General features: G+C 41.5%; 1 protein-coding gene and 1 non-coding gene across 2 annotated transcripts; one reads left to right on the top strand and one right to left on the bottom strand.

The window, feature by feature from the left end:
* Window positions 1-1,071: 1,071 nt before the first annotated feature.
* LOC109136555 (uncharacterized) lies at window positions 1,072-7,374 on the top strand. Its single transcript, XM_048636669.1, has 4 exons — window positions 1,072-1,141; window positions 4,471-4,525; window positions 4,618-5,011; window positions 6,826-7,374. The coding sequence occupies exons 1-4, from the start codon at window positions 1,072-1,074 to the stop codon at window positions 7,372-7,374; spliced, it is 1,068 nt and encodes a 355-aa protein (XP_048492626.1).
* Window positions 7,375-8,003: 629 nt separating this feature from the next.
* On the bottom strand, window positions 8,004-8,110 carry LOC125494461 (small nucleolar RNA R71). The gene has a single exon (XR_007270710.1). It is a non-coding gene; the product is annotated as a small nucleolar RNA R71 (small nucleolar RNA).
* Between the last annotated feature and the right edge of the window lie 4,999 nt (window positions 8,111-13,109).

Here is a 13,109-nt window from a genome sequence, read left to right as displayed (position 1 = left end):
ATTGACAAAGTGTGATCACCACCTCATTTTGCGAAGCATCCAACTTATGAGGGTCAAGTACCTTGTTGCATATGGTCTTGAAAAATGAACACAACCTCGTGATAGTAAGCCTGACATGTTTTGGAAGAATCTCGCGTATTGCAATCGGCAAAAACACTTACATCATCACATGACAGTCATGGGACTTCAACCCAATTAATTTCAGATCAATCATAGAAACAAGTCTTCTCATGTTAGATGAGTATCCAGTGGGAATCTTAATACCGTATAAACACTCGCAGAATAATCGTTTCTCTTGCCTCGACAATGTATAACAAGCTGGAGGCAAATATGGTGTTGTTCCCTTTGCTTTCTTAGCTTTTTCCTTAACCTTTGGCCAGAAATTAGGACGAATCTTCAATTTCTCCATATCTCTACGAACCTTCAGACCATCTTAGTCTTTCCCGACATATTCAACAGAGTACCGATAATTGCATCACAAACATTTTTTCAATATGCATTACGTCGAGACAATGTCTAACTGGTAAGTATTTCCAATAAGGAAGTCTCCAGAATATAGACTCTTTTTTCCAAATGACACCATTGTCATCCGAAAGTCTAACCCCCTTACCAAATATTGCGCCCATTTTCTTAACACGATTATAAACTTCTTTTTCGGCTAACAGTCTAGGAGCTAGAGCATTTGCAACTAACCCGTTAAATGGTGCTTTTTTCTTTCGATATGGATGAGAACTATGTAAGAATTGCCTATTAATGATATAGACATGTTTCCCACAATGCGGCAAATGTGTAGTCTCCATACTATTCTCACAAATGGGACATGCCTTTTTCCTTTGACCTTATGCCCCGACAAATTGTCACAAGCAGGATAATCATTTATAGTACGGAATAGCATAACACGAAGCCTGAAATCTTCATTAGAATATGCATCAAACACCATAACACCTTCGTCCCACATCTTTTTGAGATCTTCGATGAGAGGTGCAAGATAGATGTCTATATCATTTCCCGGATGCTTAGGCCCAGAGATCAAGAGAGACAACATAATATATTTTCGCTTCATGCACAACCATGGAGGAATATTGTATATCACCACAAGAACAGGCCAAGTACTATGTTGACTACTCAAAGTACCGTAAGGGTTCATTTCGTCCGTACACAATGGAAGTCTCTAGTTCCTAACTTCCTGATCAAATTCTCTATATCTAGAATCGATAGCCTTCCGTTGAGGAGAATCTACTGGATGCCTAAGCATCCCATCTTTCTTTCTCCGATCAGCACGCCATCTTAGGTTCTTTGCATATTATTTGATAGAAAAGAGCCTCCTGAACCTTGGCTAAATTGGAAGTTACCACAACACTTTCGCAGAAGGACCCGTATTACCCGGCCCGAGCTCAACCCCATACGGTAATTTGTAGCGGGACTTACCACACCTCGGGCATTCATAAAGGTCCGCATACCCATTTCGATATAACAAGCAATCATTCGGACATGCATTAATCCGCTCATATTCCAAACCCAAAGGACACATTTTTTTTTTGGCATAGTAGGTGGATTTTGGTAATAAATTACCGTCAGGAAACATATCTTGTAAAGCTTCTAAGAGGTCTATGAAGCCTACATCAGTTGTAACACCCCAAAATTTCTCTAAAATTTTCTCGCGTTAATTATTATTATTTGAGTGTTAAATTATGTTTTATTAATATATTTTCGGAAAGTATAAATATATATATATACTTTTACACCTACATTATTTTGATCAATATTGTTTCAATGTGTTTTATGTGTGGCATTGTTTGATAGACGTATAATACTTGTATCCGCATTAGTTATATGAATCGGACAATGTAGTGCTCGTGTCTGTGCAAAGTGTATAATGTGATAGTGTGGTAAGTACGTATTTGTATTACGTTAATAATTATAATTTTTAATTATAAAGATATTTATTTATACATATTATTTTCAACGTTTTACTTGGTGCCTGAAATGTACATTGTACTAGTACTTTTGTAAATTGTATTATTTGTTTTAGGAAGTCCAAATTTCTGATTTTATTGGTGGTATATGAACGGTTGTTGGGCAACCTTATTAAGCTCTTGTAACGAAAATTTAACCAAGAGTCATCTCTTCATTTACCTTTCTTAATACACCTCTTAAAACACAAACTCTTCACCTTCATTTTCTGAAAATAAAATCAGAAAAATACCTCCCTTGTCACCTTCATTTTACACGCCTAATACAAGAAAAAGGGAGAGGAAAAGTTTTGTTCTTCCTTCACATTTTCTCACACAAAAATCAGTCCACATTTCTTGGTTTCAAGCTATTTTTGCACCGGTTTTCAAGAACGTGTTGAGTTTGTTGTGATTGTGTTCGTAGGAGACGAAGGTGGTGATTACTCACAAGGCAATTAGACTACGATCGAAGTGTTCTACTACTTACCTCTTCAAGAAAAAGTTAACTAGCGTTATTCTAGTTCGATAGGGAATAGATGACGAACTTAGGTTGTTAGAATTGCGTTAGCGAACTTAGAATCATGCTAGGTGAAACTTAGATGATTGTATGATTGTAGTTTGACGTATTATCATGTGAAGTATGGTTGTTCTTGTGTTACTTTTCATGTAGTGAACATGTTGTTATGATCATCTCGTTGGTTCTTGCTAGTTAGTTTGTCAAATTTCATGTTTTTGTTGTTCAAATGATTTGGTGTAAGTTGGTTTGTTTATTGGATATTGGAGTATTTGATTGTTGAGGGATGTGTCTCATGTTAAGGGTGTTGGTTGATGATGTTTGTGTTGGTGTGGATTGAGTTGGTCATTGGATCACGTACGAGCCTAGCTCGAAGACTACGAGCACTCGCTGCCAGCAAGGAGCCGCGGCTCCTCTCTGGAGCGCTCGCTCCTCACTGAAGCGCTAGCTCCCATTCGTCAGTTTCCCTGACGAGGTTTTTCTTTTGGGAATCGGTGCATGTCTTTTGTGTTTATGGTTGCTCCTTTTCATTAGTAAGTCTTTCCTAGTATTATAGGGATGTTATATAAGGTATGTATGCTAAATATGTTTGAGTAAGTTGGGTTGGTTGAGTAAGTATATTAAGGGTATGTGCCCAATTTTGTTGGGTAGCTTATGGTTGTTTGCCTTGGAGAGTGTTGAATGCTTGTGTTGTGGTTGTGTATTCTCACGATTGAACCGTATTGATTAGCTGGATTTGATTTGCTTATATATCATGTTGTGTATACCTATGAAAGTTGGTTTAGTCGGATTGTGCGTATACCTTGTCGTGTATACATTGTGTTTGAAGAGTTGGATCGATCCTATGAACGGTATGGTTCTAGGAATTTGGGTTTGATGATCCTAAGGGCGGTATGGTCCTAGGAACTTGGTGACTTAACCTTGGACAGTATGGTCCATTGGTTCACTTACGGGTGGTATGATCCGTAGATTATAGCTATTCGAAAAGGGCGGTATGGTTCCTCGAATATGCAACTTAGGCCTTGGGTGGCATGGTCCAATGAGTCTACTCACAGACGGTATGGTCTATTATGTTTGAGCTTGTTGACCACATTTGTTGCATGGTTGATCAGGACTTGGTGTGATATTGAATTTTCCTTATTGGTTACTTGTGATTATTTGTACCTCTTGGTGAGATTGGTAACTCGTTAATGTGTTATTTGAGGTTGCTTCTAATTACTTTTAAGTTCATTATTTGTTTCTATTTGAGCTGGGAGAACTGCTAGTTACTCCCCACTGATTGTGGAAGTTGTTGATTTATTATGCAGATGGTGATGTTGTTTAGGATCGTCACGATTTGGACCGGGGTTGTACGTTATAACCATGTGAGCAAGAAAGTGGTGCTAGTCATAGTGGACGAGCACTTTGAGGCAGGAATTAGGACTAGTTAGTTGGTCTTAAGTAGCTATCCCTTTCGTGTTGTCACATGTTTCAAACTACGGATTTTAGTTGTCTTTTCGTTTGGATATTCTCTATTTTGAGGTTTCTTTTGGAAATCATATGATGTTTTGAGACTTTTTGGAGTGAGGGTATGGGACTTTATTTTCCCTTTTTATATATATGACTTTGGAGATTGAATATTGTCTTTGAAGGATTTTACTTATTATAGATTCATATTCTACTCCTTAGAGCAGCATCTCCGTCTTATTGGTATTTCCGCTGCCGCTATTTGCACTACTATTCTTTTATTTTGTCTCTCTATTTCTTGCACATTGGATCAGAGATGTTACAGTTGGTATCAGAGCAAAATGTTCCAGAAGCTCTCTTTGAGTTGCTATTTATTTCCAGAGCATGAGTAGACTTGTGACTAGGATTACTAATGTCTTAGGTTTCAAGTCTAGTGCTTATTGAGAGTTACTTGGGTAGGAAAGTAACCTTGGGAATCATTTTCGTTTACCGTATTTATCGATTTAATGCTTTCTTATGTGAATTTAGTTGACTAAATTGAATGCTTCTGTTTTGTAGAATGCCTCCACGACAACAATTGGCTGCTAGAAAAGAAGCCGCTCGTCGTCGCCGTGTAAGCCTGAAAAATGCTTTTATATCCTTGGCTAACAGAGCTACTACTCCCGCTGGTGGGTAGTTTGCTTTCGACCGATTTGACTGTCATAGGCCTCCTACTTATGATGGTGCTGCTGACCCTGTGGCTCTGGAGAATTGGTTAAGGGAAATGGAGAAGCTCTTCACGGCAACAAACTGCCCCGTTACTGAAATGGTACCTATTTACCTAAAAAGAGAGGCTGATAATTGGTGGAGTACGGTGAGGGCTGCATGTATGGCTACTGCTGGATTTGGGTGGACTCAGTTCTCCGCCAAGCTGAAGGAGAGGTTCTACCCTGATGAGTTGCGCTGGCAAAAGCAGGAAGAGTTTCTATCTCTAACTCAGGGGAATATGGATATCCAAAAGTACACCGACCACTTCACCGAGCTGTCTAAGTTTGCTGGTACTGTCATTCCCACCGAAGCTGAGAGGGTTAAGAGATACATAAAGAAGATGGATCCTAGGGTAAGGACTCTTGTGCTGTGTGATAAGTGCGTTCCTAACGCACTTTATGACTTTCTTTTGGCTTGTTTTGGCTCTCCTTTTCCCCTTTTCTTCCCTCTTTCTCCTCACTTTTCTCTTCTATTTCATTCACTTGATCAAACTTGATCATACTGACATTTTGCTAGATTTTCGATCTATTTTGATCGAATTTCTAGCACATATGCTTTCACCATGTTTGCTCTTGTTTTTATTGCAGGTATGACCCTTTTCGGGGCCGAGTAATGCGAGATATGGCACAAGGGAACGAGCTAGAGGATGAGAGGGAGCATGAGGTGCGCCTAGAGTTCCCCCGCACACGATGGTGCGCCCGCACATGCTGCTGGTGCGCCCGCACCATCGACTTATTATGAGACACATTACAGACGACTTCGGTGCGCCCGCACCAAACACCAGGTGCGCCCGCACCTGTGTCACGTGCGCCCGCACCGACCAATGGTGCGCCCGCACCAGCTGCGGAGGAAATTTTCCATGAGACAAAGACTCAGGTGCACCCGCACCTGAGGTCTGGTGCGCCCACACCATAGCATGGTGCGCCCGCACCTCTTTACGGTGCGCCCGCACCTCTTTATGGTGCGCCCGCACCATGCGTTCCGGACTAAAAAATTTACATCTCTAAACCCCTTTTGCGCTGGGAGTTTTAGACTTACGCTTTCATTCTAGTTTTTACAGAATATTTTAGGGTTTTGTATTAGAGAGCAAACATTTTAGTTTCCATTGATAATTGAGATTAGTGATCACAGTTTGTGATTCGATTGACATTCAAGGTACTTTTCATTCAATTCAAGTCAAAGTTTTAGTTTTTATTTCATTCTTTCCGTCTTTGTTCTTGCTTTTGATTATTCTAGATCTTTATTCTCTTAGTCCCATAATTGCGATTTACATTAGTTTAATCATTACTTAATCATGTTTACCCTTAGATTAGTCATAGATTCATTGTTTAATTGCTTTAACTCCATGATTAGTGAATAGTTTCATAATCTAAGGTTAGGGTGAAAGTATGAATTAGGGTTTTAAATATGATGTTGATGTGATTGTGATGTTGGAGAAGTTTATGCATTGATCTTGGTGTTTTGAGACCTTAGGATAGATATTGATCACATTTATACTTTGGTATTTTGATTTCAAATGTTCTTAAATCGGATTTTGAACTCTTTTATCATCCCCAAGAATCAACTTAATTTCTATACCAAGATATTGGATGAAATTAAGAGGATCCTTCATTAGGGGTTTTCCAAACTTATTGAATCTCTTAATCAATTAACTAAAGACCATTCGAGAGAGGATTTAGTTGATTGATTAAGTGATTACTCTTGAGGACCATTCGAGAGAGGACTCGAGTATTTTAGAGGAGAACTAAACCTTGCATAATCGTCTTTGTTGCTTCACAATCGCATTAACAATCATTATCCGTTCTTATTCATACTAGTAACCTTAACTCTAGTGTCTTTTATTTGATATTTAAACTCGTGATATTTGCTTATTCTAGTTGTTAGTTAGTCTTAATTGTTACCAAACATCTTTCAAACCCCCAAATACCTTTCAATTAGGTAGTCTGGACTTGATAGACTTTAATCAATCCCATTTTCCCTGTGGATCGACCCTTGACTTGCCCTTACTATTCTCTTAGTAATTGCTTGTTAGGACTTATAAATACTGTTTGGAAAGCGGTTCTTAGTGCCTTAACGACACACTAAAAACCTCTTATCACTGTGTTAGGGAGTTACTACTTTCCAAGCTGCTATGAGATGGCCCTGAGTGTCCATGCGTCAGTATAGGAAGAAGAAACTGCTAAGATTGCGTCTGTGAGGAAGCCTGTCCCATCTTTTGCTCCTGGTCCAGCTAAGAAGCCGAGGTTTGAACCGAATTTCCGTGGTGGATATCAAGGTTCCAATTCTAGGCCGAGTTTTGATTCGTCCAAGTGTCGGAGGTGTGAGAAGCCTAATCATCCGGGGAAGGATTGTGATGGATCTGCTATTGTTTGCTTCTACTTTAGGGAAGCGGGTCACAAGAGTTATGAGTGTCCTAAGAATCTGAGGGCTACAGCTAAACCTCCTGCTACTCCTAGTCATTCTGCTTCGCCGAAGAATCGAGTTTACAAAATGACTCATTCTGACGCCGATGTTCATCCCGACGTCATCTCTGGTACCTTTCTTATTAATTCAGTCCCTGGTTTTGTGTTGTTTGATTATGGTGCTTCCGTGTCTTATGTGTCTACATCTTTTGCCAAGAAAGCTAACCTGTCTTCGAGTTCTCCTCTTCGAACTCTTATATCTTTGCCTTCTGTGGTTGTTATTGATTGCCGGGGAAATTGTGCTATTGATTGAAGTATATTTTAGTTTAGTTTGCTTAGTTGATTTTTCTTTTATTTTCTTTTTGACTGTGGTTGTTATTTGCTAATCCTCTGCTTAGCTTTGTTGTGTTACATGAGAAGAAGAACTCACGGTTCACTCACATTGCCTCTAGATCCTGAAATCGACCGTACATTGCGAAAGCTTCGGAAGAATTTGGAAAATCTGACTTTGGGTTCCGAGCCATCTTCACCAATCTCAAGTACATCAAGTGAAGTTGAATCAGAAATGGGTGAAGCAAATCCACAACTGTTTAGGGATTTCGAAAATCCGGTTCCTATGTTCTTCAAGGTGGAATTCGACTCCCCACCACCACTACAAATTTCAGCATTCACCCTCAGTATACTCGGATGGTGAAAGCAGAGCAGTTTTGTGGGGGGTCAGATGAAGATCCTCTATACCATCTCGACAGGTTTCTTGAGATCTATGCCATGATAACAACTAATGATGTCTCTCCTGACTACATCAAGATGCATTTGTTCCGGTCCTCTCTTACCGGAAAAGTAAAGTCATGGCTCAAGAGCTTGCCTGCTAATTCCCTCACTACATTGGAAGAAGTCACAATGGCCTTCTTGAAGAAATACTTCCCGGAGTGGAAGACTGCGGACATAAGGAGGAAGATCTCCTCATTTGAGCAAGAGAACGATGAGACACTTGCCGAAGCTTGGGAGCGGTTCAAGGAGATGATCCGTTCATGCCCACACCATGAGTTCAACAAAAATCTACTCATGCGATTTTTCTATGATGGTCTTGATCCGATATCACGGGCCAACCTTGATGCTGGAGCGGGAGGTCAACTTTCGAAGATCCCGCAAGAACAACTTGAGTCCACAATTGAGGAAGTGATCAAGAACTATTCATGGGGTGGAAGACGAAGAGGTGCTCAACCTAAGAAGAGCGGGAAGTTTGAATTAGACCCGATGGATCAAATTCAAGCCAAGATGGACCAACTCGACAAGAAGCTCTCTAAGATCAATCTTGCATCGTCTACTCCTTCACAGGTAAACTCTTTTTCTTGTGATATTTGTGGTGGTACTAACCATGATACTTCTTATTGTGGAGGTACCCATTCGGAGCATGTGGCGGCAATAAATTCAAGAGGAGATGGGTATCAAGGAAACCAAGGGTATAGGAAAACACAACAAGGAGGTTGGAGACAACCTCAACAAAACTACACCCAAAGATTCAACCAACCTCAACAAGGATGGAATCAACCTCAACAAGGGTACAACCAAGCTCACAACCAAGGGTTTGCGCAAGGGTATAACCAAAACCAAAACTATAACCAAGGTGGTTCCTCCTCACAAGGGTCCAACACTTACCAAGCTCCACATCAAAGGACCAACAACCCAAAACCTCCCTCCAATCTTCCATTCCCCAAACAAAATCTCGAACCTACACCATTTCCCGATCCAACCTCTCTCCAAATTCTCCAACAACTCCAATCCATGAATCAAATTCTCCAAAATCATGAGCAAAGGATTCAAGAGCTACAAGCCCACAACAAAATGCTTGAAACCCAAATCGCCCAATTAGCTGAGAAAAATCCCTCAACCCCCACAAATCAACTTCCAGGTCAACCCATCCCTAACCCCAACCTCCATCAAGCCAAAGCCATTCATTTGAGGTTGGGAACAAGCTATGCGGGTCCTAGGATGCCTAATGGGGAGTTAGAGAAGGATGACGAAGCTGAGGTTGTTGAGAAGGAGGATAGAGCTGAGGAAACTGAGAAAGAGGAAGTTGAAGAGAAAGATGAGTCACATGTTCAAGTTGGTGACAAAAACCCATTGCCATCACCTCCACCAACCAAGTCTTATGTGCCTCCGGTTCCCTATCCTCATAGGTTGGTAGAGAGAAAGTTGAGTGACAAGTTCACTAAATTTCTCAATGTGATAAAGAGCCTGCAAATCAACATCCCATTCCTTGAGGCTATGTCTCAAATGCCAGCTTATGCTAAGTTCTTGAAAGGGATCCTCTCCAATAAGCGAAAACTTGAAGATGAGCTTATCTCTCTACCTTACCAAGTGATGCTCTTGTGCAACGAACTATGCCCAAGAAGCAAAGAGATCCTGGGAGTTTCACTTTGCCGGTGAAGATAGGTGATTTAGAGCCTAAGGGTGCACTAGCCGATCTAGGAGCAAGTGTCAATTTGATGCCCCTCTCTATTGCAAAGCATCTAAAATTTCCTCTTCATCCTACGCGCAAAACGATTCAATTGGCGGACCGCACTGTGAGAGTCCCTTGTGGTGAGTTGGAGGATATACCGATTCAAGTTGGGCATGTGTTTGTACCATGCGACATTGTGGTGATGGATATGGAGGAAGATCCTGAGACTCCTCTTATTCTGGGAAGAGAAGCTCTAAAGATCTTGGGTGCCGTGATAAACTGCAAAAACGACACAATCACGGTTGAGGTAGCTAATGAGCGGGTGGTGTTTGAGTTCTCTAAGACATTGAAGAGACCTATGATGGAGAAAATTTGACGGGTAAGCCTAGTGGAAGATGAGGTAGAGGATGCCATGAGTATGGTTAACACTGGGGATGAGTTGTATGCTACACTTACCGACACCCTTAGCTTGGACATGGAAGAGGAAACACAAGATGAGGCGTTTGAGGTTCTAGCTACATCATCCACTGATAAAGAGGAGTGTTCTAAGCCTCCTCCCAAGGAGTTCGATTTTGAGATGAAAGAGAAGAAGGGGACGGAGAATGTGGTAGCTGACCATCTTTCTCGCCTCCCTCTTGACAATCTGGAGGAGATTCCTATCGAGGAAGATTTGAGAGAAGAAGCATTTTTCGCCATTATGAACAATGAGGTTCCATGGTTCGCTGATTATGCGAATTATTTAGCTTGTGGGATTGAGCCTCATGGTTTTACTTCCCAATAAAGGAAACGGTTCTTTAAAGAAGTTTCAAGGTTCTACTGGGATGACCCGCTCCTTTTTAAGAAGTGTGTTGATGGAGTGTTTAGGAGATGTGTGCCTAATCATGAGATGACCTCTGTTTTGACTCATTGCCATACTTTGGCATGTGGAGGGCACGGTGGAGCAAGCAAAACTGTTGCTAAGGGGCTCCAATGTGGTATGTTTTGGCCGACATTGCAAAAGGATGCTCGAGAATTTGTTTTGGCTTGTGATAGATGTCAAAGGAGTGGTGGCATCACAAAGAGACATGAGATGCCTCAACAGAACATTCTTGAGGTTGAGCCGTTTGATGTCTGGGGTCGACTTTATGGGTCCATTCGTTCCTTCCTGTGGGAATGTGTACATTCTTGTTGCGGTCGACTACGTGACAAAATGGGTTGAAGCCATTGCCTCTCCTACCAATGACCATAAGGTAGTGAACAAACTCCTTAAGAAGATAATATTCCCTCGATTTGGAGTGCCCCGTGTGTTGATTAGTGATGGCGGTTCACACTTCGCCAAAAAGCAATTAGAAGCACTATTGAAGAAAACGGGGTGAATCACAAAGTAGGTCTTCCTTATCACCCCCAAACTCAAGGCCAAGTTGAAGTTTCGAACCGAGAAGTTAAGAATGTCCTTGAGAGAGTGGTGAATAGGACACGAAAGGATTGGTCTTTGAAGCTTGATGACGCTCTTTGGGCTCTTCGCACGACTTTCAAGACGCCTATAGCCACCACTCCCTATCGCCTTGTGTATGGCAAAGCATGTCATTTGCCGGTTGAACTAGAGCACAAGGCTTGGTGGGCAATTAAGGAGCTCAACATGGATCTTCACTTGGCGGGAGAAGCTCGAAAAGAAAGGCTAGTAGAGCTGGAGGAACTTCGTATTGACGCTTATGAGAGTTCTAGACTGTACAAAGAGCAAACGAAGAAATGGCACGACCACCGGATTCAACAACGAGAATTCCGGGTTGGGGACAAAGTCTTGTTGTTCAACTCAAGACTAAATCTCTTCCCCGGAAAGTTAAAGTCCAAGTGGTCGGGTCCCTTCTCTGTGTTGAAGACTACTCCATATGGAGCTTATGAAGTTATGGGTGAGAACGGTCCATTTTGGGTGAACGGTCAAAGATTGAAGCTCTATCATGATTCTCATGCCGTTGGTTCCATTGGTTGCTTGATTCTTCGCTCACCTGAGCGACTCTTGTGATGGATGTATCCTTTTTAGTCTAGCTAAAGACTTAAAACAAGCGCTACACGGGAGGCAACCCGTTTCTCTTCTTCCTTTTCTTTTATTTTAGTTTATTTTTCTTTTGTTTGTTAGTTAGAATTTTGATTTATCAGTTAGCCATGAGAGATACATTGGGACATCTGAGTTATTGTGAAAAGTTAAGTGAAATGAGTTATTCGAAAAAGAAAGAGTGAGAAAACAGAAGGTTAGGTGCTCCCGCACCGCGTGGAAGTGCGTCCGCACCATTCTAATTTTTTTTCGAAAGTTTAGTTTGGTGCGCCCGCACATCCCGTAGGTGCGCCCGCACCTTTCTCTAAAACGTTTTTCAAAAAGAACAGAAGATTTGGTGCTCCCGCACCTCCGCAAGGTGCGCCCGCACCAAGGAAATTTTTTTACGAAATTAACTTTGGTGCGCCCGTATACTTGGTGCGCCCGCACCAAATTCTCCGGAGTTTTTCTGAGAAAATAACAGAAGATTTGGTGCTCCTGCACCTCCTCAAGGTGCGGCCGCACCAAGAAAAAAAATTTTCAAAAAAAAACTCAGGTGCGCCCGCACCAAACCCTCCGCAAATTTTGAAAGAAAACAGAAGGTTTGGTGCGCCCGCACCTCTTGGTGGTGCGCCCGCACCAAACGTTTCTGAAATTCTTTTCTACGATTGGTGCGCCCGCACCTTGGAGAGGTGCGCCCGCACCAACCCGGCTGGGCAAAAAAACGCAAGTTGTAAAACTTTTTTTCGGCCCTCCTCACTCATTCTTCCTCATATTTTCGAAACTTTCTCTCACACTCACTCACTTTCTCTCTCTTGCTCCTCTCTAGATCCGGCCACCACCATCTTTTCCGGCGACTTTCAACGGCAAATCTCACTGGAATCTTCATCATCTTCCTCTCTACATCATTCAAGAGCACAAAAATTGGGGTTTTGCAAGGATTTGATTTTTAGGGTTTTGAAATTGGGGATTTTCATCTCCATGTTGGTAACTCTCTTCTAATCCTTGCTTTTTCATCAATAATCTGGTAAATTGGACTTCTAGTGTGTTTTCTTTTAGATTGCATGCTTGTTTTCCTTAATTTTTTTTTGATTATTCATGACCTTTGCTCATATTTGTGTTTGATGATGTGGTGAACAAGTGCAATTTTATGTGGTTTGTGATAAATTCATCATATTCTGACTTTTTGAGAACTACATTGCATGAAATTCTAGGTGTTGTTGATTCTTGTGCATAATTGTAGTTGGTTTGGTGAAATTGTCTTGAAAGTCTCTTTGTGTGGTGATATCCTTGCTTGTTAGCAACTTGGTTGCTACTAATTGTGGATTGGCTAACTGGTAGATTTTAGGATTAGTTTTTGATTTTTCTTTTTGTGTGGTGTGGTTTGATTTTTCTTTTAATGTGTGTCCTTGTGTCGAGAGTCTGTTTTGTGGTGTGTCATTGCAGCAGATCATCACTCATCCTTCCCCTTTTTGCAAAACAAAAATTTTTACCACCATGGGAAGAAGTAGTGGTGAAGGCTCCTCTAGGGCTAAGCGAGCAAAGACCGGGTCCTCTTCACAAGGACCTTCGTCTAGCTCACATCCCCCTCCCC

Source organism: Beta vulgaris, chromosome 1 (assembly GCF_026745355.1).
Source record: "Beta vulgaris subsp. vulgaris cultivar EL10 chromosome 1, EL10.2, whole genome shotgun sequence".
Lineage (NCBI taxonomy): Eukaryota > Viridiplantae > Streptophyta > Magnoliopsida > Caryophyllales > Amaranthaceae > Beta > Beta vulgaris.
The sequence above is the reverse complement of the archived record's forward strand: the minus strand, read 5'-3'. Positions and strand labels throughout refer to the sequence as shown.

Bases quoted from the DNA above. Each gene is read 5' to 3' on its own strand.
- LOC109136555 (XM_048636669.1), top strand. From the start codon at position 1,072: ATGGAGGAATATTGTATATCACCACAAGAACAGGCCAAGTACTATGTT. The intron at 1,142-4,470 runs GTTCATTTCGTC...TCTGTTTTGTAG, and splicing joins CTACTCAAAGTACCGTAAGG to AATGCCTCCACGACAACAAT. The intron at 5,012-6,825 runs GTAAGGACTCTT...GCGTCAGTATAG, and splicing joins TAAAGAAGATGGATCCTAGG to GAAGAAGAAACTGCTAAGAT.